This window comes from Sinocyclocheilus rhinocerous, unplaced genomic scaffold (genome assembly GCF_001515625.1).
Source record: "Sinocyclocheilus rhinocerous isolate Xijiao unplaced genomic scaffold, SAMN03320098_v1.1 scaffold975, whole genome shotgun sequence".
Taxonomy (NCBI): Eukaryota; Metazoa; Chordata; class Actinopteri; order Cypriniformes; family Cyprinidae; genus Sinocyclocheilus; species Sinocyclocheilus rhinocerous.
The window spans coordinates 2,635,480-2,655,011 of NW_015628726.1; the positions used below are offsets into that span (position 1 = coordinate 2,635,480).

Here is a 19,532-nt window from a genome sequence, read left to right on the forward strand (position 1 = left end):
GTTTGAGAGAGGCGGGGCATAGAGGACCTACAATAATGTACAGTATTTGAAAAATAATGTGTTTTTTGAACATTAAAGCATGTCAACATATTCTGTTACACCAAATACACAAAATAATGATCTTTAAAATAGCATCATATGACCCCTTTAACATTAACATTATTGACCACGATTTTTTAAAAGATAGTGTATTATTTAATTTAATATAAATATAATGATAATTTTAAATACAATATGTAATTACTTAATTATTTAAAATAGAGCATTTTTACTAGTGGTGTCAATAATTTTGGACCCTACTGTTTCATTTAAATTAAAATCAAAAGAGATATACTCAAAATGTAAAAAAAGAAAAGAAACAAAGTTAGTGTCAAAACATGTATTTCACACAAAATACTCATAATTCATTCAAAGATGACTGAAAACAAACAAACAAAAAATGTGCACTATACATTAACAAAACTGTTTAGACTAGTAGAGTTTAGAACTGCCATATGGAAGCACTAACACTCAAATAGCCAAATATCATCCAACATATCAGTCCACTGGATACACTGAAATCCATCTAATACAGATTAATTACAATTACAGGAGGGAACAGACATACTTACAGCTGAGGGACCTGAAATATGGCACTGTCCACAGTGTTAGTGCCCAAACTATCTTCACTGTCCAGAGTGTATGCATCCCCATCGATTATTTTGTGGTTTGTTTTATCTATATAAATACACACATACACAAACATACAATTAGACATGAGCCATATTAAGCAAGGGTCTCGTTATTTACACTACTAACTTAAACACAATTTATGCAAAAAGAATGGAAATGCACTTTGCACACAAAGTTACATATGGACAGAAAAGATAAGAGAACTAAAAAAAGAGACCACAGTGAAATGAAAGGCAATGCACTCTTTTTAAAATAACGTTAAACATCGGTTTAAAAACATAACAGACTTTCATGCAAAGTTAATGGCTGCCTTGATTTTAGATTTAAACATTTTCGTGTTTTGCTTCTATGAAGGAGGCGTGGTTTGTGCTGATTTTATTCTTAAATTTAGAGAGAGGGAGGAGTCACATGTCTCTCACCTCCTCTAGCAGAGATCCCTCCATGTTGGTCATCTGACTCGATACTTTGCTCTCATTGGCTGGAAGATGTTGTGTGATCAGTATGGGGCCAGTTCTGCCTTTAGATGGGGCTGTCTCTACACGGACTCATCCAGAGATTGCATAGCCGCCCTCACATGAAACCAGCTCATGATTTTTACACACCACAGTCATGCGGACATAGATATGGGTTTGAATTGGGGATAAGGGCCTGGGATTTTACTTGCAAAGGGGCAATGAGGTAACAGAGGGGTTCATCATGCTCTGGATGTCAGTGTGAAGTGTTTTCCATATACACTCAGGTGTACCTTAAATTTAGCCTCCCCATGTCGGCAGGAAAAGTTTGTGCTGTACTTTGAGGGATTTTTTTAATGCAACAAATTCCTCCTCTGCTACTACAAAACTTGCTGTATTACAAAGAAACACTAAGCCTGAATGTCTGGCATGAAATTTTATCTGGGAAATAAAATCTTTAATTGCTGACCCAAGTTTTACGACAGCTGAAGGCAGGTTTGTGATATTCGATTTACGGATGGGAGTTTAACAGACATTTGTTGTTTAAAATATTGAGGGTTTTATGGGCTTTATTAAAAATTAAGATCTTTATAATGAGATCATTTCTATTTTGCCACTCAGTATGCAAATATCAATATAAATGCTAGGAAGTTTAAAAAGTGCTTTAGGACAATCTAATTTTTCACTTTTCTTAAAGAAATAGTTCACCCAAAAAATACAAAAATTAAGCCATCCAAGATGTAGACGAGTTTGTTTTTTCAGATTTGGAAAAATGTAGCATTACATGACTTGCTCATCAATGTTTCTTCAGCAGTGAATGGGTGCCGTCAGAATGAGAGTCCAAACACCTGTTCACGGTAATCCACACGACTCCAGCCCATCAATTAATTTGTGACGTGAAAAGCTGCGTGTTTGGATTCTCATTCTGATGGCACCCATTCACTGCAGAGGATCCATTGGTACACAGGTGATGTGATGTAATTTCTCCAAATCTGTTCTGATAAGGAAACAGACAAACAAAGGTGAGTAAATTTCCCCCCAAAATTTTAGTTGTTGTGTGAACTATTGCTTTAATAGTCAATAAGATACTTTCTATTTTGTGGATTATTAAGTTAAATGTTTTCATTTTGTGATTTTAAGTGAAGGCTTCAATTTATTAACAAAATGATGAAAACAAAACCAAAAACAAAACTATGTGTCAGAAAGGTGAGGACGAGAGGGAATGGAAAATAAATAGCAGAAGAGTGCGAGTGCGAGAACGAGAGGACTGACTGAAAGGAAGAAAGAAAGACAGAGAACAGATAGGCTGTGAGCTCATGTGAAGTAGTAAGTGTTACTTGGCTGGAGTCGGGCCTGTTGCACCGCAGCCTCAGCTGCAGCGATGGCGTTCCCGGCTTCTTCCAGGTGGGCCTGGGTGACGCTGCCTTTGCTCTGACTGCGTGAGGGGCCGTGGGAGCGCAAGTGACCCTCAGAGGAAGATTTGGAGCTGCCAGGACTACTGTGGGACTTTTCTATTGTAGGGACCAGTGTATCTGTGAACATACAGTAGATGCCCTCCATTAATCCAGCACTAATCCCAAATATTAAACCGTCCATCTCCTGTTCATTATACAAGTCAGTAATTTTGTTTTTGAAAGAAATTAATACTTGTATTTAACAAGGATGCATTACATTCAAAAGTGACAGTAAAGATATAATATTACAAAAGATTTCTATTTAAAATAAACAAAGTTCTTTTGAACTTTCTATTTGTCAAAGAATCCTGAGTAAAAAAAAAAACATATCATGGTTTCCACAAAGATATTAAGCAGCACAACTGGTTTCAGCATTGATAAAGTCAGAAATGTTTCTTGAGCAGAAAATCAGCATGTTAGAATGATTTCTGAAGGATCATGTGACACTGAAGACTGGAGCAATGATGCTGAAAATTCAGCTTTGGCATAACAGGAATAAATTACTTTTCAAATTATTTCAATAGAATTCAATTTATTTTAATAGAATTTTAAATTCTATTAAAATAGAAAGCGGTTGTTTTAAATTGCAGTAATATTTCACAATTTTACTGTTTTAAAGGGGTCATAGGATGCCCATTTTCCACAAGTTGATATGATTCTTTAGGGTCTTAATGGAAAGTCTGTATCATAGTTTGGTTAAAATTTCTCAATGGTAGTGTAAAAAACACCTTTTTTACCCTGTCAAAAACAGCTCTTTTCAGGGCATGCAGATTTGTAGCATTTTCCTTTAAATGTTAATGAGCTCTGCTGACAATGGGTGCCGTCAGAATGAGAGTCCAAACACCTGTTCACGGTAATCCACACGACTCCAGCCCATCAATTAATTTGTGACGTGAAAAGCTGCGTGTTTGGATTCTCATTCTGATGGCACCCATTCACTGCAGAGGATCCATTGGTACACAGGTGATGTGATGTAATTTCTCCAAATCTGTTCTGATAAGGAAACAGACAAACAAAGGTGAGTAAATTTCCCCCCAAAATTTTAGTTGTTGTGTGAACTATTGCTTTAATAGTCAATAAGATACTTTCTATTTTGTGGATTATTAAGTTAAATGTTTTCATTTTGTGATTTTAAGTGAAGGCTTCAATTTATTAACAAAATGATGAAAACAAAACCAAAAACAAAACTATGTGTCAGAAAGGTGAGGACGAGAGGGAATGGAAAATAAATAGCAGAAGAGTGCGAGTGCGAGAACGAGAGGACTGACTGAAAGGAAGAAAGAAAGACAGAGAACAGATAGGCTGTGAGCTCATGTGAAGTAGTAAGTGTTACTTGGCTGGAGTCGGGCCTGTTGCACCGCAGCCTCAGCTGCAGCGATGGCGTTCCCGGCTTCTTCCAGGTGGGCCTGGGTGACGCTGCCTTTGCTCTGACTGCGTGAGGGGCCGTGGGAGCGCAAGTGACCCTCAGAGGAAGATTTGGAGCTGCCAGGACTACTGTGGGACTTTTCTATTGTAGGGACCAGTGTATCTGTGAACATACAGTACATGCCCTCCATTAATCCAGCACTAATCCCAAATATTAAACCGTCCATCTCCTGTTCATTATACAAGTCAGTCATTTTGTTTTTGAAAGAAATTAATACTTGTATTTAGCAAGGATGCATTACATTCAAAAGTGACAGTAAAGATATAATATTACAAAAGATTTCTATTTAAAATAAACAAAGTTCTTTTGAACTTTCTATTTGTCAAAGAATCCTGAGTAAAAAAAAAAACATATCATGGTTTCCACAAAGATATTAAGCAGCACAACTGGTTTCAGCATTGATAAAGTCAGAAATGTTTCTTGAGCAGAAAATCAGCATGTTAGAATGATTTCTGAAGGATCATGTGACACTGAAGACTGGAGCAATGATGCTGAAAATTCAGCTTTGGCATAACAGGAATAAATTACTTTTCAAATTATTTCAATAGAATTCAATTTATTTTAATAGAATTTTAAATTCTATTAAAATAGAAAGCGGTTGTTTTAAATTGCAGTAATATTTCACAATTTTACTGTTTTAAAGGGGTCATAGGATGCCCATTTTCCACAAGTTGATATGATTCTTTAGGGTCTTAATGGAAAGTCTGTATCATAGTTTGGTTAAAATTTCTCAATGGTAGTGTAAAAAACACCTTTTTTACCCTGTCAAAAACAGCTCTTTTCAGAGCATGCAGATTTGTAGCATTTTCCTTTAAATGTTAATGAGCTATGCTGACGCACGGAATGACACTTTTATCTTGTAACACTCACTTCTCCCAGGAAATCATTTGAGGAATATCTGTCATAATCCCACACAGTAACCTCCAGAGTTTTCTTCTTCAGCTGAGGCGAACACACACACATACAAACATTTTCAGTCAGATGCAGGAAAAAGACAATTCATCAAGTATAAACATCTTTTAACGTGAAATCTGTGACTCAGTAAACAGCATAGTAATGGCAGCAAAACTGGATCAACTTTCAGAATTTTTAAGCATGGAATGCCAAGTTTGGATGGAAAAAAATGGGACACATGGGGGATGTGAGTGTGATGTAACTTCCCTTGTGTTTTTGACTACTTTAATTACATGGTAAAGATCTGTGCATATTCCTTAGACTAAATAGGCTACAACCGTATAAAGCTAGAGAGGGAAGAAAGATGAATTCTAATAGAGAGTAAAAAGAGAGAAACATAGAGAGAAAAGCACACACACAGGGAAAGTTCAATTTTTCATATAGATATGATCTTTCAGAAGAGATATGCAGAACTGGCTAGTTTTGAAACAATTTGTTCGAACTGAAATTTACGGTCTCCAAATAGGAAATAACTATATAAAATCTGAACATTTATAAGTAAATGCATAGGTACAGAACAGCTATAGATCAGCATTTACAGTAACAAATCTAAACATAAAATGAAAATATAACGCATATTTTAATATAATTCAAAACAACCACATTTTCATGAAATAGAAATCTTTTGTAACATTATAAATGTCTTTACTTGAATGTGTCAGAAAGTATTAATTTCTTTAAAAAATAATAAACTTACTGACCCCAAACTTTTGAACAGTAGTATGTATTTAAATATATGTATATAAATACAATACATATTGTTACGGAGAGCGCTTCTGTTACTCTCTCTTCGGGCCACCAGAGGGCCCCGTCACCAGAGTACTAGTTTACTCCCCGCACTACATTTCCCATCAGCCCTGTACCTGTCACTGATCATTCTCCCACACCTGTTCCCCATTACGTTAGACTATTTAATGAGCTCTTTCACCCAGATTCTCTGCGAAGTCTTGTTTTGCCTTGGTGAACATTTCTGAGCGTTATTCCGGTTACATTGGACTGCCTTCTGTTATTACCTCTGCCTGCCTTTTGTCTCTTGGACTTGTGCTCTGTATACTGGACTATCGACATTGGATTGCCGCCTGCCCTGACCTAAGACTGTCTCAGTTTCTGAACGATATCTGCCTGCCCCGATCTCAGGTCTGTCTATGATCACCATTCTGTCTGCCCCACGATACTGCCTAATCTGTGTCTTGACCTCTGCTTGTTTGATTAAGTTTCAAATAAAACTGCAAATGGATCCCAGCCGTGTTGATGAATCATTACAGCTATACAAATATATAAATGCTATAACATTTTTTTCAAAACCATAATAAACATTATAAAACGGATAGTTCCGGTCCTTGATTCTGATTGGTTGAGCCGCGTTCGAAGCTTTGCGTCGTGCCTAATAATGCCCCTTAGCTGTTCTAAATTCACTGTAAACCACGGCTTCTTGGGGCTTATTGCTTTAATAATTTCCAAGAATGTGTTTTAAACTAGATTTTAAATTGGTATTCCTTTTCTTTATCATGAATACATTTATTTATCATTAAGCCTATAATATTAGTGATTAATATGTTGCTTGCAAGCAACTATTAAATGGCCATCAATATAAGATTTTAATATATATATATATATATATATATATATTATACACACACATATACATAAACTGTACACTTGTAAATAACATCTGTACATTAATTAAAACAATTAAATATGTTTTAATATTAATTTTCTCTATATTTCTACTTCTGTATACTGCATTATTTCATTTTATGTTTTTCTTATATTAGTGTTATATTTCATCTCTACTGTGAAATTCCTCTGTATGTGTTACTGATAGCGCTTCTGTTACTCTCTCTTCGGGCCACCAGAGGGCCCCGTCACCAGAGTACTAGTTTACTCCCCGCACTACATTTCCCATCAGCCCTGTACCTGTCACTGATCATTCTCCCACACCTGTTCCCCATTACGTTAGACTATTTAATGAGCTCTTTCACCCAGATTCTCTGCGAAGTCTTGTTTTGCCTTGGTGAACATTTCTGAGCGTTATTCCGGTTACATTGGACTGCCTTCTGTTATTACCTCTGCCTGCCTTTGTCTCTTGTTGATTTGCTGCCTGCCCCTTGGACTTGTGCTCTGGATACTGGACTATCGACTTTGGATTGCCGCCTGCCCTGACCTAAGACCGTCTCAGTTTCTGAACGATATCTGCCTGCCCCGATCTCAGGTCTGTCTATGATCACCATTCTGTCTGCCCCACGATACTGCCTAATCTGTGTCTTGACCTCTGCTTGTTTGATTAAGTTTCAAATAAAACTGCAAATGGATCCCAGCCGTGTTGATGAATCATTACACATATATAATAATAACTACCTTCGTAAAATATTTTATAAATAAATTAAACATATTACGTTTATGATATGACAAAAATATAAAATTACAAATATATAAAATAATAAAAATACATATATAATAATGTGACATACTTACCTGCTCCAGATGGATGTTTTTATAAATGACGGTCTGGTTCCACTCTGGGTTCTGAGTCTTCTGGACATACTTAATCCTTCTCTTGTTCTCAGCACTGTGAGGTTATCATGTGGAGACAGGATACAAGGAGCAATAAACTTAGATTATGTATTTCAAATGTTTATGTAGCATATTTATAGCCACACTTGAGGCTAGTGAGGTTTCATAAAGAGATGACCTCACAAGAGGCAACACCAATGCATCTACGGTCCATGCCACCAATGATGATAATGACATTATCAGATCACAGACTAAAATGTGGAAAAATTCCATCTTCTACATGAGTTTATGGGCAATCTATGCAAGCATACAGCAGCACTCTTACAATGAGCTGGTGTGAATCTGCACAATGGTAGAGTTGCACAACTGTACTTAATATTTACTGACTTTGAGGGAATCGTTTCAAGAATTTATTGACATCAAACAAACTTCAGAGGTAGAGGTTGCTTTGAGGTAGATCTGAGACACTTCACAGATGATGCAGTAGGCTTCACCACATGAATGACAGAATGATAATTAAAGAAAGGAAATCCAAACACACACACACACACACACACGCACCAATGAAAAAGCAAAATGAAAAGAAAAAGAAACACCACGCTACCTTGCGTTCTGGACAACCATGACTTGGCTGAACCAATCCGGAGATTTGTATGGAATGCAAAGTAAAAGTAGACAGACAAACAGACAACAGTCAGAGAATCCAAGGAAAGGGGAGACAGAAACCCCTCAAAAAAAGTCGAAGTCCGGGTGGGGTCGTGTCTGTCGGGCTTTTAGCGCCAGACAAAAGAATCATTTGTGCAGGTAATAGGAACTAATCTCATAAACACTGCAGATATGGCCATTAGGAGATAGCAGATCTAGCATTACACACCCCATACTGGTGGAAGCCATATCGATTGCGCTGTCTCCGCAGTCCGAGACACTGAGCTTGATTACTAGGTAGCATGTTAAGAGAGGAAGGCTAAGCTAATAAAAATTGAATTCTCTAAGGAAGATCTCTTCCACTTTTGTCTTCCAATAAGTCATTTCTGTACTAAAGTGGTGAGGACTTCTACCCAGGAAGGGAGAACTTTTAGCCCACTGGATATGCCAGTTATTACCGGTAACATTTGTTATTCCACCATCCAGCGATTCAGTTTATTATTAAAAATTTTTTACACTTTCATGCCATTGTAATTATTATGGGTAGAGGGTACAACGGAGCTAAAGGCGTACTTGATTTTATTTTGTAGAATCTTGATATTGAAGAAAAAAAGTGACTTTTGGAAGACCAAGAGAAAAACTAAATAACTAAATGATAAATTAAATGACTCAAGATTCAAGTAATTAAAAAAGAAGAATCAGACAATAAATTAACCACAATTACAACATTTATATATGTGGACAAGGACACACATAAAATAAATAAACATACTGTAGAGATTCTCTAAATCTTTCATTCTTCACTCTTACTGTCACTATAACACTTGCACACACACACACACACACACACAGTGCCGTGTACACAGGGATACTCACCCTCTCCCTGGCAAGAGATAGACCTTAACGAAAGGGTCTGTGTATCCATTGTTTTCTCTAGGAGCGAGGTTTCTTGCTTGTAGCACGTGAACAATCAGATTGCCCATATTCCTGTCATAGTTGATTTGAAGCTGAGTGAAAGATATATTATGAGATACATAATACTACAGACAGTCTATTAAAATTTTATTTCACTCTAAAATAAACACTGGAAAGTTGCAATTTAAATTCAATAAAGCAGTCAATACTGGAGTGAGTCAGTAAGGCTGATAGATCATAATTTTCTATTTTTTTCTACATAAAATGCATCTTTGGGGGCAGTCTTGGCCTAATGGTTAGTGAGTCGGACTTGTAACCCAAAGGTCGCGTGTTCGAGTCTCGGTAACAGCGGGGATTATACGTGGGGGGAGTGAATGACCAGCGCTCTCTTCCACCTTCAATACCACGACTGAGGTGAGACCCTTGAGCAAGGCACCGAACCCCCAACTTCACGGTGTGTGTGTGTGTGTGTGTGTTTGTTCACTACTCACTGCTGTGTGTGTGTGCACTTGGATGGGTAAAATGCAGAGCACAAATTCAGAGTATGGGACACCATACTTGGCCACGTCACTTTAAAATATTATATTTTAATATTTAAAAAAAGAAATTGTTTTTTAGTGCATTTTTCATTTATTTAAATTAATTCATATTCATAAACATAACAGTAAAAGAATCAGATTTTTCTTTAAATTCTACACTGCACACTTCTGCAACTTTTCATCCTGCACAATTAGTTTTGCCTGGACATAAAAAAATAAATAAGAAAATAAATAAATTAATAAATAAATAAAATATAAAGAATTGTTCGGTCACAATAGATATTCCAAAGTCATTTACATGATGTTTACATTATGTTTACAAAATTGTGATTTATATAGTTAGCTGCCTTATTCAGATATGTAGAAATGGGAATAATGAACACAGCCAAAACACAATCATATTATTCAAATTAATTTTAGAATATACTAATATGTATAAATTTGTTCATTTTGAAATTGGTGCACATACTCACTTGTATTTCACCAGTGATTGGATGCGGTTGTGGCTTCAGAACCTCTGCTGACTGAAAAACAAAATAATGGAAAATAAATCCCTGTCTGCTTTAAATCTAGTTTGCAGTTCCAAAATTTAGACACATTTGATGTATGCTCTACATACGTTATGTGGCATCTTCCTGCACACTTTTACACATACTGTACCTTGCTACTATGACGCTTCTTGTTGACGGAAGGGGACCCGGGTTGCCCAGGGCTGGGGACCCCACTTGAAGCGGCTGATCCGGCGCCAGAGTGCAAGTGTCCCGCTCTCTCCAGAGCAGACAGCACGGAGGCAGGAGTCTGCTGCTGCGATACCTTCTGCAGCTCTGCAGCCAGCTGCTTTGGGTCAACACCTGGAGAACGCTGACGCTCACCTACAACACAAACACACACAACAACTATAACACAAAACAAACCCTTTTCAACCTACTGATCAATAAAGACACCTTTGCCACGGTCAGGAGTACAAGAATTTTGATGCACACAAATCATCCTAACACACAGATTCATGACCTGGGGTTAAAATCAGAAAGCTGTAGGAAAGGAAGTCACAGCTTCCAGTTAAAATAACAGATTAACTTGTCTTATGTCATGCATGCATGCATATTGGCTGGACTTGGATCTTGTCTTTTTTTTTAGTCTGCTTAAGCAGCTAAATTTTGATACCATAGAAAAATGTTATTGAAACAACCTTAGCCAGTTTTTTTTCTTTCCCCATTCAAGTATTTAAGAGTCTGCACATGGCCAAGATGGCTGCAGAGTAGACCAGCTTTACCTAAAGGTACTTTTTGTGTGTGTGTAAAAAGCTTATTAAAGGGATCACAACATGTAAGTACAGTATGAAGGGAAGACCAGAAAATGTTGGAGACACTCACCAGCTCTCAGCTGAGTATGGCGCTCCAGTTGTTGAGGGTGTTCTGTGTCGGAGAGCATGTTTAGGTCTCTAAACAGCAGTCAAGATAACTGTATTAGCATATTGGCTTAAAGACCACAATTTGACCATATTTGACAGTTAAATCGATGTCTCACCATTCAGCATTAAATAAGATACAGTCTAGAACCTGAAGTTCTTTCAAGTCTAATTGTGTGAAATTATATGTTCTTACAAAAATGCACTGAACTACCATGGTACAGTGAGGGTATCTGCTGGTAAACCATGGTCCTTAAATATATACCATATTCATATATTGATAATAACAAATGTTTCTTGAGCACCAAATCAGCATATTATCATGGTGGGCTAGATTAAGTCTCAAACATTGAATACATTATTGAAACATACAGGCGCAAACATATTTCTGCCTCTCCATACTGCTGACCCACAATGCTTTGCACTTCTTCATATGTCTTTCCCAGCAGTGAGATTCCATTCCACTCCAGAACCTGCATTCCTGAGGAACACAACACGTCATCAGAACCAGTGAGTGAAATACATTTATTAGGTTAGAATAGTAAAAACAGATACTCACAGACAGTGCACCTTAGCCAAAAGTAAACATTATTTGTCTGCAGATTGTTATGGAAAGTATTAAAAAGAGGTGTTGTTTATAAAAGTCACCAACTGTATGATTATTTTTAAAAACCTCAAATCTAGAGCCAAAGTTTGGATTATGTATACTCTATATTGGGGAAACATCAAAAACTATTATGATAGATTCACACACAGATAGAAAGATATATGTGCTACTATGATTCCTGAGGGTAAATTCAGGAAAAACAATCACTGAATTAACCACACACATTATTAATAACACACACACGCACACACACACACACTTTTTCAATAGCATGCTTCCCTGAGCACTTCACTCACTACAAGGAAACAGTCCTGGAGCTTCAGAGACCGAAAACAAGTGCAGAAAACAGAGAGAGAGAAAAAACAATTTAAAAGCATCACTGCAAACTCAAGCCCACTTCAGGCCAAACCCCGAGCACTTACACAAATGAAAGCGAGTCTTCAGATAGGTCTTTTGCATTCGGAGTGCTTCAGCGGCTGATAAAAACAAGACATCATTCAAATGTCTGTTCATCTCTACACAATCAATCTCTTTAGTTTCCACTCAGAAACCTCTCAAATGTTCAGCAAGTACGTCAGTCATATCTCCATATTACTCTGCAAGATTACCACTAAGCCAAAATCAGTATTTCAGCTTTGAAATTAGTATCTGAATGATTTGTGCATAATTGGGATTGGATTCGGTTCATTTGGTGAAAATACTGTGTGCTATAAAAGGGAGCATCTTCAAAAGGCTTTAATGTTAGAAATTATGTCATATTTCCCATTTTTATTCATAAAATGTTTACCTCATTTACTGTACCAACATATACTGTAGATAATTATGGTCAAAATGATAAAACATGAACCCTTATTTTGCCCATGTGTTACTGATTCACTGGCTAAATATGGAAGATCCCTGTTGTATTCAATACATGCATGCATACTTCGTGTTTCTAAGTTGAAGCATTTGCATATGAGTATGCATTGTGCTATTGTGCATTCATTCAACTCTTGGCCCAAATAATAATATCGCTACAGCTATCAGATATTAAATCTGCTCTCTAACACCTTTTTGCACTGTGGCAGCAGACATTACACTGTATCAAGAGAAACGCATACTTAAGACTTAAGAACAGATGCTTGTGTAATTTGCCAGCAGATTGTTGCTTGCATATTTCTGGGATGAAACAAAAAAGTAGACAAAAGATTTGGCACTATAAAGGAAACATTTTAATATCAAGAGTCTTTGCTAAAATCACGAGTTACGAAAGAATAAAAATCAAATAAGCAAAAAACGTGTTCAGGAAGCTGAGCTTTTCTCACAGGGGCTCATCTAAATTGACAGAGCATGCTGAGCCAGCATTCGTCAACAAGGAGAGCAATCATACCACAACAATAGCATCCTGGTTAATATGAGAAATGGTCTTTAAAATTAGGTACTTTTCCCTTTGAAAGAATACTGAATGCTTAAAATGAATTAATTTGCTGATGCTTGCTTTTTTAAAACACTTTATAACATGACCTTTAAGAACTGAAAAATGCATGAATGAAAACTTTTTTTTTAACCACATTTGCTTATTTATTGCATCTCTTTTGCTTCTTTAACCCCTTACTGTCTGTAAGAGAATTTAACTTGCTAATGTTATCAGATTGACTAATTCGGAAGTTCTTACCTTCAACAACTTTTCCCGTATGCTCAGCACAGCCCCCTGCTGAAACCTTGGCAATGTAGGCTCCGATCTCTCTGTTGGTCCCTGGAATCTCTTTTCCACCCACAACTCTGATTCCCAGCCCACTCCCTGAATTCAAACGAGTTCAGTTTAGCTGATGAATGAGTAACTGGATCCTAGTCAGAGCATTTCAATATAATTTCAAACACGATCTCTTCATCAATATGACTTCCACGAGATAGATTACAATTGTTGTTTTGCTTTTCCTTCCAGTAATATAATTTGCAGGCCTAATTGGCTACATTTCGCTATATGTATCTTGTGGAGTAATTGCTATGAAAACATACCTGAGACGGTGTGGTCCTTAGGGTCCCGTTGCAGTTCGATGCGAATGTGTGGGAAGGGGTAATGGCTGCCTTTCATCTTTAACAATGAAAACAATCCAAATGAATGAACAGTAGTTCTAACAGCGCTTTTGCAATAAGTACATGTATGCAGATGTAGTTTGGTGTTCTTTCAAAGATAGGTGCAGTATATTCATGTGTTTGCATGGTGACTGTGGTTTAAGTAGAACATGTTCCTGGAATAACATTCGGTTTGTAGGGTTAGCCTTACAGTTTGGGTTGTGGCTAAAACATCATTGATATTGACCTATAACTCTACTACTCTACTCTACAAGCTATGGTTTTTGATGGGTATGTTATTCCAGGATCAACAAAAGTTTCCAGGAACACATCCTACTTGGCAAAATCACGTTCACCCTCTAGGTGCCACTTTACCGGTCTTCTTTCTGCCCCGGCTTCTGGTCCACAACGTCCCTGGCGGGGTTTGTCAAACCAGTCTGTCTCTTCGTGCTGAAGGTGATATGCTAAAAGACAGGAAGAAAGCATCCGCTGTACCATCACAAGTGACAAAACTGGGCCATGTGTCCCACTCCACCACTTTTCTCCCAGACAACCATCCCTTCACCACCCCCAGTTGGGGACTCTCCTTTGCTAGAGTGTTTGAACTGACAGCTTGATGGATTTGGGTCAGGGCTTCCAAGAACAATATCTATGGTTTAAAAGGTTTGGACACTAACCTCCGTTCCACAAGGCCTCAAATCAAGAGTTTGTTTAGATAAATGCTACATGTACTAAGTACCCTGACCCCAGGGTGGAAGCAGTGACAGGATGGTAAGGGCAGAAAAAGCAAGGATCTGAGACGTGTGTCGAGGCATGCACACATGAACATGCATGCTGTGTCTCTTCCAGACCGGGCTACATGTCATGCGTCGAGAATTTGATAGAGAACTGCTGTGGGACCGAACCACAGCAGAAACACGCACATACACACACCATCATACAACAGTGTGATGATGAGATGCCTTACCAAATGTCTAATGATTAGTACGTTTTCTGTTAGTACACTCTCTAGTAAACTAGTTAGCATATACAAGAAAAACACTACTCAAACAAAACCACAGCTTTTGTTCTATAAAACCAGACTTTCATGATGCTAAAAAAATTCACTTATTTCAAACTGCAATCTGCACGCCAGAACGGTTTCTTAAGTAGTGTTTTCACCTTGTTTTTCAGTCAAGATTTTAAAACATTCTTAAAGATAAATTTAGTTGAGACACAAAATTGTGTAACAAATCTAAAACTAAATCATTTTAAGCACAAATTTCATTAAATTTTGTTCGATTCGTGCTTAAAATAATGGGTATGCTCTTAAAATAAAGGTTCCAAGAAGAGGGGTTTGTAGTGATGCCATAGAAGACCCATTTTTGGTTTCCTAAAGAACCTTTCAGTGAAAAGTTCTTAAACACAATTTTTTTTTCTTAGTGTGAAGCACATTTTAATAATCTGAAGAACCTCTTGTACAATGGAAAGGTTCCATGGATGTTAAAGATTCTTTATGGAACCTTTATTTTTAAAAGTGTAAGAAAAATTAAAGCAATCAAAGATGTATTGTATTTCTAAAATATGCAATTTTGACTCTCAAGTAAACTAATCTTGTTTTGTCTTAAGAATGTTTAGATATTTTAATTGTAAAAACAACAAAAATACCAATTAAGAGAAGGATTTTTGCAGTGTACTTGTTATTGCCTACAGAGTTGCAATGCTAATATGTTAGATTTGCATCCTTCAAGACTGTACATAGGCCTGCTGCTGTTTTCCAGCTTCTATTTCAAGTAGTCTAGCACTTTCTTCAAAGGCATTGGGAATTCCTAGAATAATTCATAACTCAAGCTAGGGCAGACATGTCAGCACATACCTAAAATAGATCAGGCGAGCAATACGTTTTGTTTTGTTTACTCTGTAGTTTGCACAACCTGCAGGTGCCTTGATTACAATACTGTGTAAGCGAAGCATTTTTTATTCATGAGGCAGCACTACAGTGCGCCACAAATCATCATTTAACTCCTAATAGAGTGAGAAGAAAACTGACAACTTGATCTGTCTGCAGGAGTTTTCAATAAAGAGCTGTCCTTCTGCAAGGAAATGTCACCTTAAATCAACAGTGCCTTCGCTTTATTACCGAAGTTAGAGGATGCATTGACCATGGCGAACAAAAATAGATCAGGCGAGCAATACGTTTTGTTTTGTTTACTCTGTAGTTTGCATAACCTGCAGGTGCCTTGATTACAATACTGTGTAAGCGAAGCATTTTTTATTCATGAGGCAGCACTACAGTGCGCCACAAATCATCATTTAACTCCTAATAGAGTGAGAAGAAAACTGACAACTTGATCTGTCTGCAGGAGTTTTCAATAAAGAGCTGTCCTTCTGCAAGGAAATGTCACCTTAAATCAACAGTGCCTTCGCTTTATTACCGAAGTTAGAGGATGCATTGACCATGGCGAACTTATGACCTATGGAAAACTGGCATTCTGGCCAACACATTACCAGAAGGATATTTCTCTCTAATGACTTTTATCCTGCACCACCAAAGCAGCACCTTTGTTCTGTATTTTAAATGTCAACTAGTTTCGTAGGATTCCATTTCATTAGTGACATTTTGGCGGGGCAAGTTAAGTTGCTAGAATGACGTTTCCTAATGAGATTAGCTTGTTCTAGGAAACTTCTGCTACAGTATGCACACATATGCACTCATGTATGTAGACATGTATGTGCCCTGGTTGATATGATCAGGCCATGTCAGAGAGACCTTGAGGAAGTGCAGTGATAATGAACACCAGGATGGGTCTGAGGTGCACTACTGAGAAATGCCCGTCACTCAAGACTATGGCACGCATGAAAGTAGGTTTATGCTTAATGATATTTTGAAGGTTGTTGAACAGCAGTTCTCACCTTTCACATTCCAGCTAGGACCTCCAGCTGTAGTGCAAACATTGTATTTCAGAGAATTCATAGTACAATTAGTCTTAAAACAGAGCTATGTTTTGCCAATAAAAAAAAAAAAACACTGTTATATTTGCAGTGCAAGTGAATGATGTACTTTTGCAAAGATCTAATTCATGCATTTTCTAAAATACATAAAGCACACCATTGTAGTATTTTACTCTAGAGAGCCTTTTAAATAAATTATGCATTCTGTAAGGTAGCCCAATAAAAGTAATGATAATTCTATATAATAATATTTATAAGATCTGCAAAAAAGTTTACACAAAGCTATACAGGCAATTATTTGTTTAGCAATACCGGCATTAGTGATCTTAAATAAATGCCCCAGGTTCAAAATGAACTAAGCTCTATTGACAGTATTTATGGCATATTTGCAGAAACCACATAAAATGTGTGTTAAAGTAAAATGGATTGGCTTTAAAACAGCAGTGATTTATTACTTCAGCTTATTTATTCAAACTGAGACTACTGAAAGAGCTTTTTGAACCTTGAATGTTTCTTTGACTGTAAACATAAGCAAAGCTAAATAGGTTGCTTCAGAAACACAAATCATTTCTGATATTCTCAAGACAGAGGCTGGGGTCACGTCTGTACAAACCCAGCAGAGCATTTAGTGTTGTAAACCAACATATATTCAAACTTTGCACTCTGTTTATTTATACCATCTTTACACCTGGCTTATGTTAAACTTCTCAAACAGATTGCGGGGCAAGTTAAGTTGCTAGAATGACGTTTCCTAATGAGATTAGCTTGTTCTAGGAAACTTCTGCTACAGTATGCACACATATGCACTCATGTATGTAGACATGTATGTGCCCTGGTTGATATGATCAGGCCATGTCAGAGAGACCTTGAGGAAGTGCAGTGATAATGAACACCAGGATGGGTCTGAGGTGCACTACTGAGAAATGCCCGTCACTCAAGACTATGGCACGCATGAAAGTAGGTTTATGCTTAATGATATTTTGAAGGTTGTTGAACAGCAGTTCTCACCTTTCACATTCCAGCTAGGACCTCCAGCTGTAGTGCAAACATTGTATTTCAGAGAATTCATAGTACAATTAGTCTTAAAACAGAGCTATGTTTTGCCAATAAAAAAAAAAAAACACTGTTATATTTGCAGTGCAAGTGAATGATGTACTTTTGCAAAGATCTAATTCATGCATTTTCTAAAATACATAAAGCACACCATTGTAGTATTTTACTCTAGAGAGCCTTTTAAATAAATTATGCATTCTGTAAGGTAGCCCAATAAAAGTAATGATAATTCTATATAATAATATTTATAAGATGTGCAAAAAAGTTTACACAAAGCTATACAGGCAATTATTTGTTTAGCAATACCGGCATTAGTGATCTTAAATAAATGCCCCAGGTTCAAAATGAACTAAGCTCTATTGACAGTATTTATGGCATATTTGCAGAAACCACATAAAATGTGTGTTAAAGTAAAATGGATTGGCTTTAAAACAGCAGTGATTTATTACTTCAGCTTATTTATTCAAACTGAGACTACTGAAAGAGCTTTTTGAACCTTGAATGTTTCTTTGACTGTAAACATAAGCAAAGCTAAATAGGTTGCTTCAGAAACACAAATCATTTCTGATATTCTCAAGACAGAGGCTGGGGTCACGTCTGTACAAACCCAGCAGAGCATTTAGTGTTGTAAACCAACATATATTCAAACTTTGCACTCTGTTTATTTATACCATCTTTACACCTGGCTTATGTTAAACTTCTCAAACAGATTGATGTTCAACACAATATTACACTCTAGAGAGGATTTTAAAATGTTTCTCAATGCTGTTGTCTTAATGGCATTAAGAACGCCATGAAAGCATGAAGATTAAAACTCTTTTACAATAAATTTGAATGAAGCATTATATTCATTAGACAAATAATTTGTGTAATGATCTCACATAATACCTATAAGACTGGCCTTCAAAACACTTTAATACCTGATTTTAAATACTAATACTTGCGAAATGTTCACTACTTTAAAAAGTACAAAATATATGATATAGTTCAAAATTTATAAAACACACAGAAAGAGAATTAATACAATATTCACTTAAAAAAATATATTATTCTTCATGTAACATGCAAGATGTTTTTAAATTCCCATTCATAAGCCATGCAAAAAAAAAAAAACGAAATGGCAAGAATTTATTGAGGATGAAATTTGGAAACACCCATTACAGACATTAACATCACATGAAGAAAACTGTTAAACAAGTGAGTTAAAAGTAGTAGATTTGGAGGTAATGGAAAACTAATCTCCAGTGAATGCATGTCATAACCAGATTAACTTCATGAAACTTTGACTAAACCTGTCTAAACAGAGTCTCTCATTTAATTTACAACTTTTTATCATCACTTGTCAAAAGCACAGATTTGTCTATTTTATTGTCCACAAGGACAGAAAAGGGGAAAACATAAATCCACAACATTAATTTAGTCCAATCAATGTGATGACATGCTTGCATTTTTGCAATATGAAATATTCTGGATTAATGAAAACAAGACAAACTAAACCAGCTACTCACATGAATATATCATTTGAGAATGTCTTCACAAGAAGACAGAGTTTAATTATGATTTAAATAAATGGCTTAGTATCCCATAGCTGCTGGAAAGATAGTGAAAGATACTGGAAGCTTGTAGATGAATTTATATTCTACCGATCAACTGCATAACTGTTTTTCCCCCAAATACAGCACAAAACAAAATGATCACAATTCCATTTATATATTTCATAAACAGTCTACTGCCTTTCTAAGATAACCAGTCACTAAATGATTCTGACAAAATTACAGGATGTTGTAACTTCATAGATTGAAGGCAGAACAGTCTCCTCGACAGCTGCAGGGCTGTGATAAATAGCACAGGCACTGAGTGTATAATGAATTAAAATAGCTGAATGAATAGTTTTGAAGATCTCCTTC

The 19,532-nt window shown here is 36.6% G+C and overlaps 1 protein-coding gene across 1 annotated transcript in view; it reads right to left on the minus strand.

Annotated features, from left to right (window-relative positions):
- Nucleotides 1–19,532, minus strand: part of LOC107738431 (protein piccolo-like) — an 84,720-nt gene that overhangs the window by 7,182 nt on the left and 58,006 nt on the right. The window contains exons 20-34 of the mRNA XM_016550198.1: nucleotides 17,581–17,607; nucleotides 14,017–14,105; nucleotides 13,585–13,660; nucleotides 13,241–13,366; nucleotides 11,352–11,460; nucleotides 10,945–11,012; nucleotides 10,232–10,443; nucleotides 10,045–10,095; nucleotides 8,994–9,124; nucleotides 8,077–8,103; nucleotides 7,434–7,527; nucleotides 4,875–4,946; nucleotides 3,912–4,173; nucleotides 2,462–2,656; nucleotides 612–717 (exon numbers count right to left, since the gene is read on the minus strand). Coding sequence (XP_016405684.1) covers nucleotides 612–717; nucleotides 2,462–2,656; nucleotides 3,912–4,173; nucleotides 4,875–4,946; nucleotides 7,434–7,527; nucleotides 8,077–8,103; nucleotides 8,994–9,124; nucleotides 10,045–10,095; nucleotides 10,232–10,443; nucleotides 10,945–11,012; nucleotides 11,352–11,460; nucleotides 13,241–13,366; nucleotides 13,585–13,660; nucleotides 14,017–14,105; nucleotides 17,581–17,607 — 1,645 coding nt within the window. The remainder of the gene's footprint in view (nucleotides 1–611; nucleotides 718–2,461; nucleotides 2,657–3,911; nucleotides 4,174–4,874; nucleotides 4,947–7,433; nucleotides 7,528–8,076; nucleotides 8,104–8,993; nucleotides 9,125–10,044; nucleotides 10,096–10,231; nucleotides 10,444–10,944; nucleotides 11,013–11,351; nucleotides 11,461–13,240; nucleotides 13,367–13,584; nucleotides 13,661–14,016; nucleotides 14,106–17,580; nucleotides 17,608–19,532) is intronic.